Below are 25002 nucleotides of genomic sequence, written 5' to 3' on the forward strand. Positions count from 1 at the left end.
TCTTTATTATATTTGCTTGCCCTATCCAAAAGCATTTAATATTTTCCCAATTGGTTAGATCAGACTTAATTTGTGTGGAAAGTGTTTTGTAGTTTTGCTCATATAGTCTGATTTTCCCTTGGCAGATAGATTCCTAAATATTTTATACTATTGGTAGTTATTTTAAATGGAATTTCTCTCTGTAGCTCTAACTGTTGGATTTTGTTAGTGACATATAAGAATGCTGATGATTTATGTGGATTTATTTTGTATCCTGCAACTTTGCTAAAGGTGTGGATTAATAGCTTTTTAGTTGAATCTTTGGGGTTCTCTATGTATATCATCATATCATCAGCAAAGAGTGATAATTTGGTTTCCTCATTACCTACTCTAATTCCTTTAATCTCTTTCTCCACTCTTATTGCCAAAACTAGCATTTCTAATACAATATTGAATAGTAATGGTGATAGTGAACAACCTTGTTTCACCCCTGATCTTAATGGGAATGGTTGCAATCTTTCCCCATTACATATAATGCTTATTGGTGGTTTTAAATAAATGCTACTGATTATTTTAAGGAAAAGTCAATTTATTCCTATACTCTCAAGTATTTTTAATAGAAATGGATGTTGGATTTTATCAAATGCTTTTTCTGCATCTATTGAGATGATCATATGATTTTTGTTAATTTGATTATTAATATGGCCAATTATACTTATAGTTTTCCTAATATTAACCAGCCCTGCATTCCTGGTATAAATTCTACTTGATCATAATGTATTATCCTGGGGGTGATTTTCTGGAGTCTTTTTGCTAATATCTTATTTAAGATTTTAGCATCAATATTCATTAGGGAGATTGGTCTATAGTTTTCTTTCTCCATTTTCAACTTACCTGGTTTGGGTATCAGTACCATGTCTGTGTCATAAAAGGAATTTGGTAGAACTCCTTCATTCCCTATTTTTTCAAATAGTTTATATAACATTGGAGCTAATTGTTCTTTGAATGTTTGGTAGAATTCACCTGTGAATCCATCTGGTCCTGGAGATTTTTTCTTAGGGAGTTGATTAATAGATTGCCCTATTTCTTTTTCTGAAATGGGACTATTTAAACAATTTACTTCCTCCTCTGTTAATCTGGGAAGGCTATATTTTTGTAGGTAGTCCTCCATTTCACTTAGGTTATTAAATTTATTGGCATAAAGTTGGGCAAAGTAACTCTTTATTATTTCTCTAATTTCCTCCTCATTGGTGGACAATTCCTCATTTTCATTTTGAAGACTAACAATTTGATTTTCCTCTCTCCTTTTTCTAATCAGATTTACCAAAGGTTTATCTATTTTATTTGTTTTTTTCATAAAACCAACTCTTAGTTTTATTTATTAGTTCAATAGTATTTTCCTTTCAATATTATTAATTTCTTCTTTTAATTTTAGAATTTCAAGTTTAGTATTTGATTGGGGGTTTTTAATTTGGTCTTTTTCTAGCTTTTTAAGTTGCAAGCCCAATTCATTGATCTTCTCTTTCTCTATTTTCTTCAAGTAAGCCTCAAAGATAGATATAAAATTTCCCCTAATTACTGCTTTTGCTGCATCCCACAAATTTTGGTATGATGTCTCATCATTGCCATTATCTTGAGTGAAATTATTACTTGTGTCTATAATTTGCTGTTTCACCCAACCATTGTTTAAGATGAGATTATTTAGTTTCTAATTACTTTTTGATCTATTTACCCCTAACTTTTTGTTGAATGTAGTTTTTATTGCATTGTGATCTGAAAAGAAAGCCTTTACTATTTCTGCCTTCCTGCATTTAATTTTGAAATCTTTATGTCCTAATATATGGTCAATTTTTGTATAGGTTCCATGAACTGCTGAGAAGAAAGTATACTCCTTTCTGTCACCAGTTTTCTCCAAAGATCTATCATACCTAACTTTCCTAATATTCTATTTACCTCTTTAATTTCTTTCTTATTTGTTTTGTAGTTTGATTTATCTAATTCTGAGAGTGCAAGATTGAGATCTCCCATTATTATAGTTTTGCTGTCTATTTCTTCTTCCAACTCTCTTAACTTCTCCTTTAGGAAGTTAGATGCTATACCACTTGGTGCATATATGTTTAGTATTGATATGGCTTCATTGTCTATGCTACTCTTTAGCAAGATGATATAGTCTCCTTATCTCTTTTGATTAGATCAATTTTTGCTTTTGCTTGATCTGAGATAAGGATGGCTACCCCTGTTTTTTTTTTTTTTTAATTCACTTGAAACATAATAGATTCTGCTCCAGTGTTTTACCTTTACTCTATATGTATCTCCCTGCTTTAAATGTGTTTCCTGTAAACAACATATTGTAGGGTTCTGACTTTTGATCCAGTCTGCTATCCATCTCCGCTTAATGGGAGAGTTCATCCCATTCACATTTACAGTTAAATTACTAAATCTGTATTTTCTGCCATCATAATATCCCCTGATTATGCTTTTTTCCCTTATCCCTCCAAACCCCTTCCCCAGTATTAAACTTATGAGCCCCACTTGCATCACACAGCCCTCCCTCTTTAATATCCCTCCCTCATCCTCTTAAATCCCTTTCTGTAAGAGCCCTTTAAATGAGCGCCACAGTGCATCGGGAGATTGAGTGGTCCGGAAGTAATTTCTATGGATATTAGGACTGCCTTGTAGGTGGGATCCTGTCCATTTTGAGATAGCTTCGTAATGGGTGACTGTCTCGCTGATTGGCTGTGTGTGTGACCTCACAGGCCCTATGTAAGCCCACTGTAGGCAGCAGTCGCTCTCTTTAACCTGGCGCTCTTCACCCTGGCTCCCTAGCCTGGGTGGCCAAGCCAAGATGGATAGCCAAAAGAGGTAAGGATTTTGGTAGTGAACACGTGGGTCTTCTGACCAGGTGTTCACTTGGGAACCAACAAGTCAGGGCATCAGTCAGGGCATTATGTGAGTATGTATAATAAAGGCTTTTAAGATTACACGTGGCTGTTCTTGAGTGCGGTACCGGTTATTAAGCTATAGATTCAAGAGATAGTGACCAGAGACCTTTGAAGGCCTCAGAGGAGGCGAGCCGGGTAGAGTTCACACTGCTAAGCACAGTGGTCCAAGGTACTCTGGTGGGTCTAGGACAGACTAGTAATAGTAACTGCCAGGAGAGCACGTTACACCTTTCTCTTTCTTATTCCCTTTCCCTTTTCCCTTTTTCTTTCCCTCTTTTTAATGAGGTGACAAAGAATTTTCTATAAAACTAATATGTTAATTATTTTCTCTTTGAGCCAATTCTGATGGAAGTAAGGTTCACACAATGTTCCTCCCCCTCTCTAACTTCCCTTAGATATGACAGGTTTTCTTTGCTTTTTTGTGAGATGTAGTTTCCCTCTTTTTATCTCCTCTTTCCCCTTTTTCTTACACTATACCCTTTCCATTTCTACTCCCCCCCCCTTTTTTTTTGGTTATATCCTTAAAATCAAATTATACATGTAGTCTTAATGTATATCCACAATAGAAATACAGTTCTCAAGAGTTCATTTTACCTTTTTCTGCTTCTCTTGAGTCCTACAATTGGAGATCAAATTTTTTCTTTAGATCTGATTTTTTCCTTAGAAACATATGGAATTCATCTGTTTCATTAAATGTCCATCTTCTTCCATGGAAGAAAATGCTCAACTTAGCTGGGTAGTTTATTCTTGGCTGCATTCTAAGTTCTTTTGCCTTTTGAAATATCAGATTCCAGGCCCTTCAATCCTTTAATATAGAGGCAGCCAGATCTTGAGTGACCCTTATTGTGGCACCTTGGTATTTGAATTGTTTTTTTCCTGGCTGCTTGTAATATTTTTTCCTTAGTCTGATAATTCTGAAATTTGGCCACAATGTTCCGTGGAGGTTTTTTTTTAAGGGTCTTTTTCAGAAGGTGTTTGATGAATTCTTTCAATGTCTATTTTACCTTCTGGTTCTATTATCTCTGGGCAATTTTCTTTGACGATTTCCTGTAAAATAGTATCTAGGCTCTTTTTTTCATCATAATTTTCAGGAAGTTCAATAATCCCCAGATTGTCTCTCCTAGATCTATTTTCCAAGTCTGTCATTTTGGCAAGTAGATAGAGGACATTTTTCTCCAGATTTTAATTTTTTTGGCTTTGCTTGACTGATTCTTGGTGTCTCAGTGAATCATTCATTTCTATTTGTTCAGTTCTGATTTTTAATGAGTTATTTTCTTCATTAGCTTTTTTTACTTCTTTTTGTATGTGTTCAATTGAATTTTTAAATGAGTTGTTTTGCTCTATGTAATTTTTTCCCATTTCACTAAATTTGTTTTTTTAGTGAGCTATTTTCTTTTTCCAATTCACAAATCCTACTTTCTTGGGGATTCTTTATCTTTTCCAATTCAGAGATCCTACTTTCCTGTAATTTCTTTACCTTTTCCAACTCCTTAATTCTGTTTCCCTGCACTTCCTATGAATTCTTTACCTTTTCCAATTCACATTTCAGGAAGTTGTTTACCTTTTCTAATTCACATTTCAGGACATTGTTATTCTCTAGCATAGCTTCTCTTTCCTTTCCCCATTTTTCTTCTAATTCTCTCTTCAGATTTTTAATAATTTCTTTTAGGAGAGCGTTATTTGGGGAATTGTTGGGAGGCTGTCTGCCATTAGCCTCCTCAGGTTTGGAAGCCAGCTCTTTTTCTGCATAGAAGCTTTCAATCGTTTTCTTCATTTTATTGCTTTTTTTTTTTTTTTTTTTTTTAAGCCTTCAAGGTCTTCCCTCAGGGCAAGGAGATTACCAGCTTCCTCTGCAGATCGAGGATGGGTTTATGGGTAGTATTTGCCCTTTCAATGGGCTTCAAGGAACGGCGGGAGCTGTGGAAGGGCTCTGGGAAGAGCTCCACTAGGAAGTGACTAAGCCTGGGTATCACGTCTGGCTGTGTAAGTGCCCTGCTGCCAGGAGCCTCACAGTGAGGATTAGTGATTGCCTTGGGGCTAGAGGTTAAGAAGCAAAGGTATCACTGTCCCCCCCCCCCCAATTCCCGCTTTGAGTATTCCTGATAGTCCTGTCCCTCACCACACCAGAAATGTCCCTGCCTGGGGAGCACAGTTGGGCTGGGGAAATTCTACTACCCCTGGCCGAGCTCCTCACTATACAGATGAGAGGCTGCCCTGGGTTGTGCCCCTGCTGTGTGTGACTGCCCCCACCATGAGCCCCTCACTGCCAAATGCTGTGAAGAGCTGTGTTATGGTCTGCGCTAGGTCACTTCCGGTCCTGGGTGGGCACAGCCAGAGCCTCTCAGGCTTTGGCGTCCCTCAGAGTACCTACTACCCTAGGCTCCAACTTCTCTGCTGGTCCTCTACTCCGCCACCAAAGCAAAGCAGTTAGGCCACAGCAGAAAACTCTGTGTAAACCTTTCAACCACAGATGCTGCCCCGCTCTCATTTCTCTCCCTGCTCTGCACTGGTCTGCTCCCACCACATGAGATCAAACATTTTCTGGCGATATTCCAGATTCTCTTCCACTGGTAAGTTTTTGTATTTCCAATCTTCGTGGGTTTTACCCATCAAGCGTTGTTTCTGAGGCTGAATTAAATACTTGGTAGAAAGGGAATTAGAGAGTTTAGAAAGTTCCATCTAGCTCCTCCACCATTTTGGCTCCACCCCAGCCTGGAATTTTAGAAGATGGAATCAAGCTAATCCAGAGCTTCACTGAAGAGTAATTCTTATGCTCAATCCTAGCCAAAACCCAGCCCTGTATTACTCTGACCCTCCCCCTTCTATTCTTATTCTTTACCTACTCTGCTTCTGAGCAGACCTGGAAGGGAAAATCAGACAAATCTGTTGATTGGGTCCTTTACAGATTTATGCTAACTAATTTCAACTGGGTTATTATCTCAGCAAGACAATATTTTATTCCTTCCTAATCAGCTTTCTATCCTACTCCCCCAAAAGATGATTTTCTTTTTTCCTAAACCTCCCACATTATATCTTTCCTCACACTCTCAATAGAGGATCTAACTTTTTACTTTACTGAGGAAATAAAGCCCCCTAATTAGTTCTCCAACCTCAAATCTCTCTTCTCTCCAATTCTTCCCCAACATAGGCACCAAATTGACTTGACTGCTATTTCCTACTCAATATTAGCTCCCTATGTGTTTAAGGATCAATAAAACTCCTCTATTTGGTATTTAAAGTTCTTTACAATCTGGTCCCAATCCATCCCAATTTTATTCTGGCTCACTTCTCTTCTTGTATGCTTTAATTTAATCAGACTTTCTGTTCCTTATACAATGTACTCTACCTCCCATTTATCAACTTTTGCATTAGTTGTCTCACATACCTGAAATGCACTTCCTTTTCATCTGTATTTCTCAGAATCCCTTATATTCTTCAAAACTCTGTTCAAAACATCATCTAGGGGACAGTGTTGCACTTGGATTAGGTAGACCTTAGAATCCTGATCCAGTTGCTTACCAGTTGTTTGATGCTGGATAAATCATTTAATCTTTCTTAGGCTCAGTTTCTTCATCTGTAAAATGGGGATAATAATAGCACCTATTATTGCAAGGTTCAAAAGGGATAATATGTAATGCACTTTGAAAACCTTTAAGCACCTTTAATAGAAATGCTATTATTCAACTTATTATTAAATATACTATTATTATTAACACTACAACTAAATATATTAATATGTAAATGCTAACTATTATTAAATTCGATCTTCTCTTGGAAGTCTTTTCTGATTTACCTGGCTACCAGCACCTTCTGCTCCTCAATTTAACTTCTTTTTTTATTTTGCATATATTTATTCATGTATACATGTCTCCTCCTATAGAATGTGCTGGGTTTTGGGGTTTTGTTTTGTTTTGTTTTTTGGTGATTTTTTTGTTTGTTTTTTTGGTGAGGAATTGGAATTAAGTGATTTCTCCAGGGTTACACAGATAATAAAAGTTAAGTTTTTTTGAGCTTAGATTTGAACGAGGTTCTTCTGACTAAAGGGCTAGTTGCTCTATCCAAAGCACCATTAGCTGCCAGACCCTGCAGAGAATGTAAGAACCTTTATGAAAGAGATTGTTCATTTTTATTTCTACATCCCCAATACCCACTTAAAACATGGCATTTAGTAGATTGTTAACATGTGGTTTATTGATAGGTTGACTTCTTAGTAACCCCCAGATATTTCCTCACATTGAGCAAGAAGACCTCACTTAGGCTAGTAAGGCATGGCAAGTCAAATAAGCATTTATTAAATACTATATTCCAGGCATTATGCTAACACCATGTGTTTTAGTATATTGAGTCAGGAGATAGTGTATATATTCCTGGGAAATATGGGATGCACCAAAAAGCTATTTCAAGGTATATACAATGAATGGGATAGCATAGAGAAGTTTGTATACAGTACACTGGAGGAATATTGGGGAGCATATTCCTTGAAACTCTAATGTATACCATGGGGCTTCTGGACACTCACACTGCTGGACTGTTTCTCCAGGTATTTCCCTTTGACTGGGGTTCAATATGGATGTCTCTAGGCTTACTAATTGGAGCTTCATGGCCACTCTACTGGTAAGTGTTTGAAGGCTGGATTTGGAATGAGATCTTCTTGACAAAGACTAGCTCTCTATCCATGAGGCTACGTTGTAATTTGTCCACTTGGGTGAGAATGTGTTTTGTATATAAGTGAGTATGTAAGTGCTTGTGTGTGTGTGTGTGTGTGTGTGTGTGTGTGTGTGTGTGTGTGTACAGCCCCAGGGACCTTCCTCCAATGGATTTTTCTGAACGGGGGTCTCTTGTAGGATACCAGAACTTATGTTAAGATTTAGAGTAAGGTCGTCCAATTAAGGTGGCACAGTGGATGAAGTCAGGGAGTCAGGGAGACCTGAGTTCAAATTCAACCTCAAACATTTACTGACTGTGTGACCTTCGGCAAGTTGCTCCATCCTATTTGCCTCAGTTTCCTCATCTGTAAAATGAGCTAGAGAAGGAAATGACAAACCATTCCATTTGCCAAGAAAACCCCACATGGAGTCACAAAGACTCAGACACGATTGAACAACACTTACCCCTTCAAGGGTATTGGGAAATGTAATTCAGGGGGATTTCTAGTTATAAGGTCAACATCGATAAACACACTGAAAGAACCATTCAGCTCTGGAAGGATCGTAGAGACTCCAGAGCATGAGACAGAGTCGGGAATGAGAACTGGAACTGAAGGAACAGCCTGAGAAATACTGGCATGTGAGTGACTCAGTCTAAGCCTGGAAAAGTCCCGATTCTTGGAATGCAGCCTTCTGCTCCCTCCCCCTCCTTCCCCTCGTCCCCACCCTCTATTTCCCGAGGGAAAGACCAGGGCTACACTACTCCTGAAGGTTGAAAGAGAGACACCTGCGGACACTTCGATGCGGCTGGAGGGACCGAGGTAAGCGGATGGGAAGGGCTTTCAGGTAATGAGTCTCAGAGCACTGGCACTAATTCTCAAAGTGTGAAAATCGCGCCCTCCCGCGTTGAGAAATTGTGCTCCAGCCTCCGTCCAAAGGCTTTGAGACTTACTGGAACGTGGGAGATTTGGCTTGTCACACGACAAACTTTCGTGGATCACAGAGAGCAGATTTTCTGCCATTAAAAATAAAATAGCGCATTTATTAAAAATGTTCCTTACATCCCGCGGTGTCTCAGACAATTAAAGCCTCCTTCGGCTGGTGGGAGTTAGGGTTGGGGGAGGGGGTGTGGAGGGCGAGAAGAGTGGGGAAGGGATAGCTTCCTTTCTGAGGATGTCAGAGTTAGGGACTGAATGGGGTGGGCTGCGCGTGTATTCTCCACTTAGCTTCACTTTAATGATGATGATCATTCACACTTACATAGTGCTTTCAGGTCTTTCTCATGGCCAACACGTGAGGTAAGTACATATTATGTCTCTCTTGGAGAAGAGGAAAATTCAGCCTCAGATTAGAGAAAATGATTTGTTCAAGATCATAAAACTAGTAAATATTAGCAGCCTTCCAAGTATAATCCATTGTACTTCCACCATAATCCATTGGCTGACCCTCAGATCCAATGCTCCCTCCTCATTCCCCTCTCCATTTCTTATTAAGAAAGCTTAATCTGAGGCTTTATGAATTTATCCCTCAAAACCATCGTTGTCCTTTCTTCTTTGACCTGTAAGTATGATTCCCACAAGGTGTATGGGGAGGGGGAGGGAGAGGAAGAAAGTCCAGTAGGACTTCTTGGGAAGGAAATATATGACTGGCTACAAGGAGAAGAAACTCCCTAAAGGGAGATCATCCCCTTATTTGCCCAAGGGAAATTTTCTTAACACATCTAAACTCCAAAGTTTTTTAAGTGAATTCCAACACTAGCCTCATTTATTTATTGGTCTATTATGTGGACCTCAATAGGCAAAAGTGGAAAAGTGCTTTGGAAAGCATACCAGAATAAAGGAAGACAAGACAATCTTTGAGAATAAGCTTGCTTCTTCAGCACCAATTGCTTAGAATCTCCTCTCTCCCTTCCTTATATGATCTATGTTGCCCAATATATATAAATGTATATATACAAATAGGTGTATACACATATACAATGTTCATATCTGTGTACACATACACACATGCATGCATATGTAGCTTTCAATCAATACAAACATGTGTGCATGTGTACACACACCTACACATCTATGAGTGCACACAAAACATGCATGCATACAACACCACATGTCTAATGTGGGCACACATATTTGTACATATATACATTAATGTTCTCCCTGTTCTGCTCACTTCACTCAGCATCAGTTTATGTAAGTCTTTCCAAGTTTTTCTGAAATCCATACAAGCCTCTTTTTAAACCCTTAAGGCTAATCTTTAGTTTTGATCACCTTCCTAAGATTAGAAGCCCCCTCTATAAGACTAGAGTCTCCTTGTTCCCTACCCTTTGGAGGAGCAGTCCAGGAAAAGTTCTCTCAGGTCTTGCTCTAAACCCATGCTAAGTTCTCCCAGAGGATAAGAGCAGAAGCCGTCCAAAATTAGTGTTTTCTGATTCCTAGTTTCAAAACTATTTCCACCCTTTCTTCAGTTCTTTACTATTCACTATTTTTTGACCCCATCATAAACACTTTTTCTTCTTTGATCTTATCTCAGAAGTAGCTACTGAGAAGCAGAACTGTAACTATTAGTTTTGGAGGCAGTAATACATAGCATGAAAAAGCCCTTAAGTTATCTTGGTAATTTATGATCTGTATAATAGTTGTGACCTGAAAGAACTTAATAAGGTCAAAAGATGAAGCTTTTAATTTAACCTTGAAGATATCATCAGGTGTGGACATGCCCATTTTATAACTCAGTATCATGCCCATCCTGGTACAACCCAGATGTGCATCTGATCATGTCTCCTTGATGAGATGTAAAAAAGACCCTTGTCAGCACTGGTCCGAAGGTCAGAAGACTCTGAGTTCAAATCCAGCCTAATTAGCTGTGTGACTCTGGGCAAGTCACAACCACATTTGCCTCATACACACAACCCATTCTCCACCCCCCCCCCCAAAAAAAATCCCACAACAACAATAGAAAACAAAAACAAAAAAAGACCCTTGTCATGGGTCTTGCCCTTTCACCAACACCATGTTGGTGATGATTAAGTCATAACTTATGTAGTTCTGGGTTCTACCATTTGACTTGGTATTTAAGAACAAAGAATAGAGGCTAGAGAGAGGCTCCATATGAGAGTATTCTTGGGTCCCTGGAGAGGGAGGATGAGCCATTTATTCTCCTTATTTCCCCTAGGGAAGAGATGATTCTAGACAACAGACTGAACTAGGCTTTCTGGAGAGAAGAAATCACTTAGCCACAGAGATGAAGACAGAAGAGCCCATGACTCAGAGGAACAAATTTAGACCACACTGTCCATTACTTCAGTGCAGATTTGACTCTTTAACAAACTTAAATACAAAATCTTCTTTCAGAGTTTTCAGTCTTGGGGTACACAATAATTCTGAGGCACTATATAGGTCCCATATGGGAAGGGGTAGGATGTTGGTTGTGGTTGTTGATTCATTCAATCGTATCTGATTTTTTTGTGACCCCATGGATCATACTATCCACAAGGTTTTCTACTGGAAGAGTTTGCTATTTCCTTCTCTAGCTTATTTTACAAATAGAGTAAAGTGACTTTCCCAGGGTCACACAGCTAGCAAGTGTCTGAAGCTGGATTTGAACTCAGGGGCTTCCTGACTTCACTCCCAGAGCTCTATTCATTGAGCCACCTAGTTGCCAATCATCAGAAGGCATAGGTCAATTCACCAGTGACTTCAACTGTCTTCCCCTTTTGTAGGAGAAAAGATGCTTTTCACTATAGGAGGGAGCTTCACTCAGGATAGTTTTATAAGTCTGTAGGACTATATAGATTTTTGTGAAGAGGTGGCAGTCACTGGAAAGGGAAGGAGAGCTGAGTTGCCTATTTATGTGCTACAATGCAATTTTTTTGTGTTTTGCAATTTGGTTTCTTTTTACAAAATGAAATTTTTTTGGTACATTTAAAAAATTTTACATTTAAATACAAAATGAGGAAAGAAAAAAACATTGCCATGGTCTTTAATATTTACCTTATATTTCTCCTAGATGTTATATGTCAAATTTTTCCTTAAATTCTGGGGAGTTTGCACAAAAACCCGAAAGTCTTTGAGTTCCTTAAATATTCTTTTTTCCTTTCAGGATTTTACTTAGCTTTGCTGGGTAAATTACCATTGGTCATAACTCTAGTTCTTTTGGATATAATGTTTCAAGTTTTATGATCCTTTAACATAGTAGCTGGTAGATCTTGAAGAAACCTTTTTGTAGCTCAATGATATTTTTTTTTCTTGTTACTTCTGATATTTTCTCCTTAACTTGGAAGCTTTGAAACTTGCTATGATTGTATTGTAAGTCTTCCTCCTGGGATCTCTTTCAAGTGGTAATTGATGAATTTTTTTCTATTTCTACTTTGCCTTCCTATTCTAAAACGTCAGGGCAATTTTTCTAGATAATTTCTTGTAATATTGTATCAATATATATTTTTAAAATTGTAATGTTCAGGTAATTAAACTACTATTATTTCTTCTTGATCTGTTCTTCAGATCAGTTGTTTTTCTGATGAAATGTTTTACTTTGTCTTATGAAATACTGTTATTACTTGTAATTTTTAAATGATATGTTTGCATAGATTCTAGGGATTCTTTTTACTTATTTCTTTAGAGACCTAGACACATATTTTATATTTTTAATGGAGGAGAGACCCTGGGTATGAACAAAGTAAGTCAGAAATTGATATTATTAGAGGAGGTCTTTAATAGGGGTTTGAGTCAAAGAGTGATTTGTGGGAATTTCTCCCATGTTAAATGCCATCTGTGACTTTGGGATTTTGAGCCATTAGTCACATATGAAATCACTACACAAAATAATTAAGAAAATTTTAATTATTAAATTTGGTGTCCTTTAAATTTTGGTCCCCTGGGGTAATGTCCTTGATGTTCCTCCTTGATGTTCCACCTTAGTTACAGCTCTAGTGGAAAGCACACTAGAAATTTCTGGGTTCAGATTCTTCCTTTGATATTAAACTAAGTTACTGTAAATATGGATATGCACACGCAACAGTTAGTGATATCAGTATTTATTCAGTCTCCCATGTTTGAAACCATGATATTATCTGTGATTCATTTGTCTCCTTTACCTCATGTATAAAATAAGTTACTAGGGCCTATCATTTCTACCCTAGCAAATGTTTTTATATCCATCCACTTTTTTTTGTATGCTCAGATTTACAACACTAGCAGGAAATGAAAAATGGTATAGTTGCCAGGATGCTAGTGTTGGAGATATGTAAGTTTATAGCTGGGAGGATTTTGGAAGTCATTGAATTCAAGAATCAAATTTTTCTTTCTTTCTTTCTTTCTTTCTTTCTTTCTTTCTTTCTTTCTTTCTTTCTTTCTTTCTTTCTTTCTTTCTTTCTTTCTTTCTTTCTTTCTTTCTTTCAAGAATCAAATTTTACAGATAAGAAAACAATTAGGTGGCACAGCAGATAGAGCAATGGCTCTGGAGTCAAGAGGACCCGAGTTCAAGTTAGACCTCAGACATTTACTATAGTTTTATATATTTAGGTAAGTCACTTGACCCCAATTGCCTTAAAAAGAAAAAAAAGAAAGAATGAAAGACAGAAAGAAAGAAAGGTAGAAGGGAAGAAGGAAGGAAGGAAGGAAGGAAGGAAGGAAGGAAGGAAGGAAGGAAGGAAGGAAGGAAGGAAGGAAGGAAGGAAGGAAGGAAGGAAGGAAGGAAGGAAGGAGGGAGGGAGGGGGAGGGAGGGAGGGGGAGAGGGAGAGGAGAGACAGAGGGTGAGGGGAGAAGAAGGAAGAAAGGAAGGGAGGAAGAGAGGTAGGAAGGAAGCAAGGAAAGGAAGGAAAAAAGGAAGAAAAAGAAGGAAAGGAAGGAAAAGAAGGAAAGAAGGAAGAAAAGAAAGAAGGAAAGGAAGGAAAGAAAGAAGGAAAGGAAAAAAGGAAGAGAAAAGAAAATTGAGGCCCAGAGATATTAGATTATTTGCTCAGAGTCTTGGGGCAGAATTTAAACACTGTTGTTCCTGATCCTAAGTCCACTACTCCATCTACTGTTACAAAATGACAGTCAATCAAAAAGTATGTATTCTACACTTGTTACATGCCAAGTACAAAGGAATGCAAAAATATTCCTTGTTTTCAAGGATCTCACTTTCTGATGGAGGAGACATATGCATATAACCATGTACATATAAAAATACATTATAAATAAAACTACTCTCAGAGAAAAGGAAGTTGCATGCTTTGAGGTAGGGGACAAGAGAGAACACCAGGTAAGACCTTTTACAGAAGTTGGAATTAGAGTTGAATTTTATTTTAATTGCTTAATAGTGTTACTTTTTTTTTCAAATTACATGTAAAGACAATTTTTATATTTACTTTTTGAAAGATCTTCAGTTCCAAAATTTTCTCCCTTTCTCCCTCCCCAAGATGACAAGCAATTTGATGTTATTCACAAGTTCACAATCATGTGAAACATTTCTATATTTCTATTGTGAAAGAAGAAACAGAACAAAAGGAAAAAGCTTTGAAAAGATAAAGTGAAAATAGTATTCTTCAATCTGCACTCATATTCCATCAGTTCCTTCTCTGGATGTGGATAACATTTTCTATCATGAGTATTTTGGAATCGTCTTAGATCATTGTATTTCTCAGAAAAGCTAGGTCAAACATAGATGATCTTTGCACAGTGTTACTGTTACTATATACATCTTCTACTGGTTCTGCTCACTTCACTTGTTAGTCCTTCCAGGCTTTTCTGAAATCCTTGAGGTGAAATTTAAAGCAAATCAAGCAAACTAGAAGTTGAAAGTGAGAAGGGAAATCATTCCAGGTATGGGGAACAGCCACCAAACAGGCATAGGGTCAAGGGTGGAGAGTTATGTGTGAGGAACAGCAAGTAGTCTAGAGTGTAACTGGACTGGGGAGTAAACTCTAAAAATAGTAGAAAGACAGGAAGGTTATGAAGGGCTTTAAATGCCAAAGAGATGATTTTGTATTTGGTCCTAAATGTAATAAGGGACTCCTAGAATTTACTGAACAGGGAGATTTTATTGATGTAGTCAGGTCAGTGCTTTAGGAAGATCCCTTTGGTAGATGAGTGGGAGATGGATTGGAAGGAAGAGAGACTTGAGGCAGTGAGACCAATTAGATTATTGTAATAGTCCAGGAGAGAGGTGATGAGGGGCTTTATTAAGGTGGTAAATGTATGAATGGAGATCTAATATGAAGGTTAAAATGATAAGATTTGACAATGGATCTGATGTACAGGGTGAGTTTGAGTGAGCTGAGGATGAGACAATGGTTATAACTCTGGATGGTGGTGCCTTTGATAACAGTAGAAAATCTGTAGAAAAAGGAGGAGTTTGTGGGGGGAGAGAATTAGTTTTGTTTTGGACATGTTGAGTTTTAGATGATTATAGAATGTTTAATCTGACATATCTATGAGATGACTATGGATGTGGATGTCTAGCTCAGGGCTAGATCTGTAAATCATCTGCATAGAGAAAATAATTGAACCCCTGGGAAATGATGAATTCATCATGTGAAATGCTATAACAGCAAAACAGAATAGGGTTCAGGATAGAATTTGACAGTTTATTTGTTTAATAGTATATTTTTTCCAATTACATGTAAAGACAATTTTCATATTTGCTTTTTGAAAGATCTTCAGTCCCACATTTTTCTCCCTTCCTCCATCCCTTCTCCAAGTTGACAAGCAATTAGTGGCCTATAAACTAAATGAAGACATAGAACAGGAGACTGAGAAGGAGAAGTCAGTTAAAATAGGAGAAGAACCAGAAGAAACCAGAGAGAGAAACCTGAAGAGAATAGAGTAGCCAGGAGAGGATGATGGACAGTATCAAAGGCTGCAGAGATGTCAAGAATGAGACTTGAGAAAAAACCATTAGACTTGATAATTAAGAGTCACCAGTAACTTTGGAGTGGGAAGTTTCAATTGAACAATGATGTCAGAAGCCATATTTGTAGAGTTTAGGCAAGATTTTAATCAAGTTTTTCCAATTCCAAGATCATCATTCTATCCATCATAGCATATTACCTGGGTTTACTCAGATCTCCAAGTTGTTTGTTCACAAGGCATTTAGACTCACAGATCTTAATTCTCCTCATTTGCAAAATGGTGGGTAGCAGTTGTGGAGTGGATTGGGGATTAAAAATTCTTTTTTTTTTAAATTTTATAATTATAAATTTTTTGACAGTACATATGCATGAGTAATTTTTTTAAATGACATTATCCCTTGTATTCATTTTTCCAAATTATCTCCTCCCTCCCTCTACTCCATCCCCTAGATGACAGGCAATCCCATATATTTTACATGTGTTACAATATAACCTAAATACAATATATGTGTGTAAATCCCATTTTCTTGTTGCACATTAAGTATTAGATTCCGAAGGTATAAGTAACCTGGGTAGATAGACAGTAGTGCTAACAATTTACATTCACTTCCCAGTGTTCCTTCTCTGGGTGTAGTTATTTCTGTCCATCATTGATCAGCTGGAAGTGAGTTGGATCTTCTTTATGTTGAAGATAGGGGATTAATAATTCTTACACTTTCTGCCTTATTGGTAGGATGGTACTAAAATGTGAGTTATTATTATTGCAGACCCTTATTATCACTTACACAAATGACTGCAGTATCCCCATGTTGTTGCTTGTCCTTCTCAAAGAGCACCATGACCTCAGGGAGGGGATGCCATGACATGCAAGTGAGTTGGGTGTCAGCGAGGGAGGGCTGGGCAAGGTCACCTGCCTCACTTTTCCCTCCAGAGCCTCTGGGTGCAGTGACCAGACACAGCTCAGGACGACTGGAGATGGACCTGGATGCTGTGGGGAGACCCTGGTTATTTAAGCTGAAGTCCTTTTGACTGAGGAAATACCCATTCAGTGAGTATTTTTTTTTTTTTACCTAGTCTGGGAAGAGAAGACTTTCAGGGTTTGGGGCCAAAATCTCTAATAGCTATTCCTATTCCTACTCTCTTCCCCATCCCAATCTATACTTCCTATGGCAATCAGATCATGTCATATGTCTAGTCATCTCAAAAATCTTCATTCTCTTTATTGCCTACTAAATAAAATCCAAATTCTTTTGTTTGTCTTTCCAGCCCTGATTTGTGCTACTCCCCACCACAAACACTGGTGCTCCAGCTAAATTGAACTGTCCCTAGGGGTTCACACAGTACGTACATGCCTACATCCTTTTGCTCATAATGTTTTCTATGTCTGGACAGTCTTCCTGAATCTTTTGAATTCCTTCTTCTCCTATAAAAGCCCATCTCAAACTTCTTACTTCCCCAAAATTTTACCTGGTCCCACATAAGGAATATAAACTTATTTTCTCCCCTTGTTTATATTCTTTTTATTTCTTTGGTGGGGAAGTTCTATTCCTGCCCCTTTCCTTCTTTCAGCTCTCCACCCCACTGGAAAAGAAAGAAAAATAAAACTCCTGAAACAAATATGAAAAAACAAATCCTTATATGAGCTATGTCTCATTCTGTATCTCAAATTCTTCTCCTATCAGGAGGTTTCATCACTGGCTCTCTTGGAACCTTGGCTTATGTAAACATTATATGTCTTTATTTCACTTCTCATGAATTTTATATTGCAGTTTTATGTTATCAATCCTGCTACTAGATTATAAGCTCCTTGTGGACAGGAACGATATTGTTTTATGCATCCCACCCTACAGTTTAGGACCTTGTTTTAGCATAGAAAATAGTCAGTTAATCAACGTCAAATTGAATTGATATCACCATACCATATATATATGCAGGCAAAATGTGAGATTTTCTTAGTTCATATGCATGCAGACAAAAGTAATGTACATGCATATATATGCATATGTATATTTATAATACAGACATGTATTGATTTCACATAGATATATGGATATATACATACCCATATATATGCATACATGTACATACACACACACATACACATATATATATATATATATATATATATATATATATATATACACAGATACATGGATATATACATTTATATCTGTATATGTGTATGTACATATATGTTTATATACAGCAATACACCCGCAACAAAGGGTAGAAGGCAAAAGCTAGAGAATTCAAACACTTTATTGAATCATGATACAGAAAATATTTACAATGGGGAGAGGGACAAGTCAATCTTGACTCCTAGCATGGGTAGGCTATGGGGAAAGGGCCAAGGCAGGCATAGGAACCAGAACTAGGTCCCAGGGGAGGATTGGGGAAACTTTTCCCAGCAAGGACCCAGTATCTCACTCTGAGAAATCTTGCAGGCTTTAAAAGGCCCTGGGAACATAGATAGAAAAGTCAAAGCATAAAAAATAGGGTATCTGTGGGTGAGCTAGGCAGACAAGGGGCGAGAACTAGGAGTCATAGCTAAGTCTTTTCCATGACCTGAATATGGTAGCTCAGAGCCTGGGAGGAGAGCAGTGAGGGAACCAGGGGTCAGTGGAGTCTTGAACGGTATCACTGGGTAGTAGTTCTTTTGGAGACTGTGGTCTGTTCAGTCCTGAAGGGGAAGAATAAAGAAAAAGGTGAAGGGAGAGGGACGACTTCACCTACTATCTGGGGAATGCCCTTCCCTGCATTCTGAACCCCATCACCTCCACCCGACGCCTCTTCCCTCACCTCTTGCAACCCTTGGCGCCCTTCTTGCCCTGCCTGGAGATTTCCTTATCCTTTTTGCAGGTCCGGGATCTGGGTTTTGGCAGGGTTCCCCCATGTTTGTCAAGCCACTTCACCAGGTCTTTCACCCATTTCATCGAGGGGTCAGCACACAGATCTGCCTGTGATTTTTTCCAGGTAGTAAATCTGTAGGGACCACGTTCAACAGAGTTGAGCCCAGATCCTAATTCATTATCTCCACCCTCATATAGTTTCTCCCCCCACCCATGCCTAAGAGGCTTGCCTGTTCTAGACTCTCAAACCCCTTCCTCTGACCCCTCTCCCCATTTTGTTCCCCGAGCTGTGCCCTCACATTACGGCAGGAATGATGCAGCCCTGGTTGACTTCTTGCCGCCTGTAGCTTTTGACGATAGAGGCTGGAATCTGCTTTTGACTGTACTTGAGACAGCAATCGAAAGCTCCACTGTCACTCCCTGAAAAGTAGGGGAAAAAACAGGAATCCAGGGATTGAGACAGTCCAACCCGACTGAGAACTTTGACCTGATCATCCTTGTTCCCCTCTGCTCCAGAAGTAAAATATCAGAGAGAGAGACTGAATAAGAGCCCTCGCCAGACTAAAAGATTTCCCCTCTCTTTGGGAGCCTCCTTCCTATTCACACCGATGCCCTCCTCCTCTCCTATCCTCCCTAAGTCCCTGCTTTGACTTCAGGGGCTGCCGAAACACTCGGTCTTGATCCATCAGTACCTTGGGTGCCTGGGCTGCAGACAGTGAGGGCCAGCAAGGCCAGCATCAGAGCCAGCGCCATGGAGGACAAGGACCAGATTTGGAGCTGGGAATTGAAAGCTGGAGCAGGAGGTCGGGAGGCTAAGAGCCAGACGCTGGGAGTTGGAGGTGGGAATAGAAGGCTGAGTGTGTGGGCTGTGTAGACTCCCACTCCCTATTTATCAGATTCCATTACTTTCACTTCCCCCTTGGAACCGAGCCCTTTCTGTCCCCAGCTGTCCAAAGAAGGATGGGGATCTCCCTTCCTTTTTCCTGGAAGGCTGGTTCTTGCCCCTACCCCTAACTTGGCTCCCAGCCTCTCTTCTTTCCTTTCTATCCTGAGTTGAAGTGCAGATGGGAGGGGGCTAAGCTTAGGGAGCCCCTCATTACCTTGGGAGTAGGATGAGAGAAAAGCGGTAAAGCTGCTGAAATTTTATTATGGTGGAAGGAGAGAGAAATTTCTCCTTTTTTGGCCCTTTTTTAGTGCTTTTTGACTGGTCTCCATCTATCAATGAGGAAAATTTTTAATATGATGAGGGCCTGGGACTGTATAGGTTCCTCCTGCCAAGGAACATTGTAGTTTAAAAGAGAGACTGATGCTGAAAACCAGACATAAAAGTCCAGTAATGGAATTTCAGGTGTGATGAAATGATAAAGAGAAAGATATTTAGTCCAGTAATGGAATTTCAGGTGTGATGAAATGATAAAGAGAAAGATTTTTTAAAAAATTACTTTAAAAAGCATGAGCTTGACAAATGAAAAAAATATGAACATTTTCATACACAAGGAAGAACAGAAGATATTATTGGGCATGACTGAATATTTATTACATTTAGCTCTGTAATGTATTTGTTATATTTAAAATGGTAATACCAATATTGCCCTTCTTGTCTATCCCCTTCTGAATTTCTTTCTGCTTACCTCTGTATTTTTCAAAGAAATGTTTCATTGATTTTGGGGGGGCATCATAATCAATTCCTTCTCTTCCTATGCAACTCTACCCCTCCCCCAAAAGTCCTCCTAACAAATAAATATAGTCAAACAAGATAAATCCACACATTGACCCTGTCTGAAAACGTACATCTCATTTGTTTCCTCTAGACTATCACCTCTCTGCTAAAAGATAGAAAGCATGCTTCATTATCAGTCTGAAGTTGTCTTTAGTATATGAATTAATTCTAAGCTGTTTTCCTTCATAATATTGATGTAATTTTATCAGTTGTTTTCCTGGTTCTGCACATTTTTCTCTGCATCAATTCATAAAAGTCTTTCCAAGTTTCACTGAGAAATCTAAAAACACTTGGGGATGTGAAAAAGTGTGGGAAGAGTTATCTTATACCAATGAAATCAGAGATCCAGGACTTATCCCCACATGCTAGGCTCTGTAAAAGAAAAAAAAAAAAAAAAAAAAAAAGAAACAGGTGAATAAAATGTAGTCTCTGTCTCTCAAGGACCCACAATCTATGTAGGAAAATAGAACAGTGCCAGGCACTGTATGCATAGATATATCAGAAACAGATCCATTGAAAAGATGGAACTTTATCTGAGACTCTAAGGATGGGTAGGATTCACCTAAATAGAAAATTGGGCTGGGAGTAGTCGGGTGGTAGGGCAGTAGAATATAGTTCAGGGGAAAAGAATGTTGGAAGTGACATGAGAGAGTAAGATCAATTTAGCTGGAGCAGAAGGGATTTGAAGGGGAGAGAATTCAGACAATTTTTGGGAAGCTCCAATGAAGAACCATTGAAAATTCTCTTGCATTTTATATCTTATTAACTTCTTGCCTGTACTACTACAATAGTCTCCTACTTGGGTACCTTATTTCAAGTCTTTTTTCTCTCCACCACAGAGTCACTAAAGTGATAACCTTTTTTTTTTTTTTTAAACTATTATAGCTTTTTATTTACAAGATATATGCATGGGTAATTTTTCGGCATTGACAATTGCAAAAACTTTTATTCCAATTTTTCCCCTCCTTCCCCCCACCCCCTCCCCCAAATGGCAGGTTAACCCAATACATGTTAAATATGTTAAAGTTTAAGTTAAATACAATATATGTCTACATGCCCAAACAGTTGTTTTGCTGTACAAAAACAATTGGACTTTGAAATAGTGTACAATTAACCTGAAGGAAATAAAAAATGCAGGTGGACTAAATTAGAGGGATTGGGAATTCTCTGTAGTGATTCATAGTCATCTCCCAGAGTGCTTTCGCTGGGTGTAGCTGGTTCAGCTCATTACTGCTCTATTGGAACTGATTTGGTTCATCTCATTATTGAAGAAGGCGACATCCATCAAAATACATCCTCATACAGTATTGTTGTTGAAGTGTACAATGATCTCCTGATTCTGCTCATTTCACTCTGCATCAGTTCATGAAAGTCTCTCCAGGCCTTTCTGAAATCATCCTGCTGGTCATTTCTTACAGAACAATAATATCTCATAACATTCATATACCACAATTTATTCAGCCATTCTCCAATTGATGGGCATCCACTCAGTTTTCAGTTTCTGGCCATAAAGTGACATTCCTAAAACGGAGCTGACTATGATACTTTCGGTTCAGAAAATTCCGGTGATTTCTTTTTGTCTGTAGGATCAAATAAAAACTCTCCTGTTGTGCATTCAAAGATCTTCCATTACCTTGTTTAGATTATTGCATATTCCTCCCTTCTATGCCCCATGTTTCAGCTAAATTGGTCTACTTGTTGTTCTATACACATTCTATCTATTCTATATGCCTTTGCCAGGCTGTCTCTTATGCTCCCTACCTCTCTCCACCCCTTACAATCCTTTCCTCCCTTTGGGAATTAGACTCAGGTGCCATTTACTATATGGAGCCTTTTCTTATCTACCCTGCCCCCCACTCCCCAGCTATTAGTAGTCCTGGAATTTACTTAAATATGTACACCTCTAAGTATATGTGCAATTTCTCCTGATAGAAGACAAGTTTCTTAAAACCCCAAAATGTAGCTTACTCCCTGAAAAAAGTCACTTAATAAGTACTTGGTTGATTGATGCAAGGAAGAAAGTCAGGTGATATAAAGGATTAAACATTTCAGACAGGTGAGCTTGGTCCCTGCCTAGAAGATGAATGGGAGAATAGAACCAGTTCTGGATTTTCTAGGCAGAACTAATTGTGTGGTGGTGGTGGTGGGGGAACTGCCTCCTCCCATGTTTTCTCCCCTCAACACTCTGGTCCCCAGCTATCTGTCACTCTTAGAAAAAGAGTAAAATGACTGAAGAATCATTGAAGAAAGGGATATTGAACTTTAAAGTCTTGGGGGAGGGGAAAGAAGAGAAGATATAGGACAGGTGTCTTCAAGTACTTGAAGGCTGTCATGTGAAAGACAGAGCAGCCATGTTCTGTCTGACTCCAGAAGTCAAAACCAAGAGTATGAATGAGTCATATAGAAGACTATTTTGCCTCCAGGTAAGTAGTTCTAGAGATCCAAAAGTGAAATAGGCTGTTCCGATAGGCAGCAAGTTCATCATCCCTGGAGGTCTTCAGGTAATGGGAGCGATGTTATAAATAGTCCAGTTATTGACTGGTCCAGTGACCTTTGGCATCCCTTTTGCTTCTGAGATTTTGTAATTTTTGGAAGCAATGGGAGGGGCTACTTGGGCCTTGGCCCCACATTTGGTGAATGAGGGCCAGGACTGGTACTAGGATAGATACTATACTTTCCTTGTAGCTTTGAGAAACAGAACTGGGCTAGAAAAGAGATCTGAGGAAGGGCCTAGAACAGAGAGAGTCATAGGGAGATTGCCAGGCCAGGTGGTAAGAGAGGATTAGGATAGGGGTGAGGTGGATTAAGGTTCACAGTATATGTGTTTAGGGACTTTCCAATTTGGCACTGCCAGTGGAGCATGTATTGGAGTAGGCAGGCAAGGGGAGGGGGGTATGCTAGTGTCTCATCATTTTAGCAGCAGGTCTGCATTTCCCTTTAGAATTCCTGGTCCCCAAAAGCTTCTGGGTAGACCAGTCTCTTTCCAGAACACAGTCTGTCTCCTGTTGATACTTGAACATCTTCTAAGAGGTTAAACCCCTACAATTTCATTTGTTCTCCAGTCTCCCTCTCAGACCCAGTCCCTTATCATCTGTTTGGGTCTGATATCTGAACTTGATATCTCCTAATGTACCCTCAGGGAAGGTAGACTGGTTGCTGAAGAAAGTGTTAGGAGTGTCACACTGGGAGCCAAGGGGTTGAGAAACAGAGAGAAAGGGACAGGATATGGCTTGCAGTAGGATGGGAGCTGACTGGTGGACATGCTGGGGCAGGAAACAGCTGTCCTGGGAGTAGAAATATTATCTCCTTTCCCTAGAGAGTGTGTGTGTGTGTGTGTGTGTGTGTGTGTGTGTAAGAGAGAGAGAGAGAGAGAGAGAGAGAGAGAGAGAGAGAGAGAGAGAGAGAGAGAGAGAGAGAGAGAGAGAGAGAGAGAGAGAGAGAGAGAGAGAGAGAGAGAGAGAAGGAAAGAGGGGAGGAGGGGGGGGGACAAAGAGGAAGGGACAAAGAGGGGAAGAGAGAGACAGAGAAAGAGGGAGGGAGGGAGAGAGACAGATAAGACAGAGTCAGAAGAGTCAGAGTTTGTGTGTGTGTGTACTTAGGATGAGAATTGCTGGGTCAGGGAATAGGACAGGCTTGGCTTGCAGGAAGAGAGAGGAGATCCCTCCAGTGAGTGTTTGGTGGGTCTAGACCACTCCAGTTTCTGGATCCTAAATTCAGTCATCTTATCTCCAGAATATCTTGGACCTTTCTTTCTTTCTTTGTTTGTTTCTTTCTTTCTTTCTTTGATCATATTTGAACTCGGGTCCTCCTGAATTCAAGGCTGGTGCTCTATCTCTATCCATTGCGCCCCCTAGCTGCCCCTGGACTCTACTTTTCAAGGCCCCTTGGATGAGCATTGTGCTGGTCTCCCATGTCTAGAGACTAAGGTTCCCAATCAGGGTGTGATGGGATTGGAGCTGTTCCTCTCTCCTCCCAATTCCCCAATAGCTCTACCATTGGCTGGTTGGTTATAAAATCTGGAAATCTACCATTAATTTCATTCTTGGCAGGTTAAAGCCTTGCCCCTTGGGAGAACACACATTTTTCAGAGAAGATAAAAGTACATGAAGGCCTGAAGCATATTGATACCTTGGCAGGAATGGCTTCCCAGAACCATTTCTGTCCTGAAATTCCTTCATTCAAGAGAAGACAGGTTGGTTCTTTGAGGGAAAGGTAGAAACAGAGCACTGGAGGGGGGAGGAAGGAAAGGAGAAGGGAAGCTGAGGAGGATATGATTGAACAATTGTGACTCATTGGAAACCCTGGGAACAGATAGCAACTGTCCACTCTACACAGTTTTGGGAGTTGCACATGAAGAAAGGTAGTTAAAGATTTCTTTTTGGAGTCTGCCTTAGCCCCAGCCCTTGTCCCCCATATCTCAGGGTGGAGGAGTGCAGAAGAGTCTAGGTGGGAAAATGCTAACTCTCCAGGTGTAGGAATTTCAAGAGGCTGGAAATCCCCATCCTGAGAGACCCAACCCTCCCCCGTCTCTAGCTCCCCTCAATCCCACCCCTACCCCCCAGAGACCTAAAAGGTCCCTGGGGCCCATCTGCTCCCAGCCTGCTGGTGCAGCCTCTCAGGCAGGAGACATGGCTTGGCTGACCAGATACCAGGGAGGGCTCTGCCGGGAACTGTGAGCTCAGGGGCTGGGCCAGTCCGGGAATGAGGCTCCTCTAGCCTCAGTTATCTGCACCCGCTGAGGTTTGGTTACAATGGTCAGGATCAAGAAAAACAGGGCTTGTTGTCTCATTTAGCACCTGGGTAGTGGGGAGAGTGACAGAGCCCTCTGGGGACTGTGGAGAGAGTTCTACAAGTTGTGGTTATCTGTGGACATGGCACAAGAGCTCGGTGATGGTGGCTCATTCACATATGCCCACACATTTTAGGTTCATGTAGTGCTTTTCTTACAACCAAGTATTATTAAGTCCATCTTACAGATGAAGAAATTTGAGTCTCAGCTTCAATGGCCTTGCCCTAGATTACAGAACTAATAAT

The 25002-nt window shown here is 39.5% G+C and overlaps 1 protein-coding gene and 1 long non-coding RNA gene across 3 annotated transcripts in view; one reads left to right on the forward strand and one right to left on the reverse strand.

Annotated features, from left to right (window-relative positions):
• Positions 1-24154, forward strand: part of LOC141550055 (uncharacterized) — a 62818-nt gene extending 38664 nt beyond the window's left edge. The window contains exons 3-5 of one of the 2 annotated variants that reach the window (XR_012484507.1): positions 16331-16447; positions 16666-16739; positions 24018-24154. This is a non-coding gene — a long non-coding RNA (uncharacterized LOC141550055). Of the gene's footprint in view, positions 1-16330; positions 16448-16665; positions 16740-18904; positions 19026-24017 lie in introns of those variants that run through there. The other variant, XR_012484506.1, reaches the window with a different exon arrangement.
• On the reverse strand, positions 17641-19075 carry CCL21 (C-C motif chemokine ligand 21). The gene is made up of 4 exons (XM_074280260.1): positions 18941-19075; positions 18548-18668; positions 18199-18381; positions 17641-18079 (listed from the first exon to the last, which is right to left on the reverse strand). Exons 1-4 carry the CDS (start codon positions 18999-19001, stop codon positions 18037-18039), a joined length of 408 nt encoding a protein of 135 aa, XP_074136361.1. The 5' UTR covers positions 19002-19075; the 3' UTR covers positions 17641-18036.
• Positions 24155-25002: the final 848 nt, after the last annotated feature.

This window comes from Sminthopsis crassicaudata, chromosome 1 (assembly GCF_048593235.1).
Source record: "Sminthopsis crassicaudata isolate SCR6 chromosome 1, ASM4859323v1, whole genome shotgun sequence".
Classification (NCBI taxonomy): Eukaryota; Metazoa; Chordata; class Mammalia; order Dasyuromorphia; family Dasyuridae; genus Sminthopsis; species Sminthopsis crassicaudata.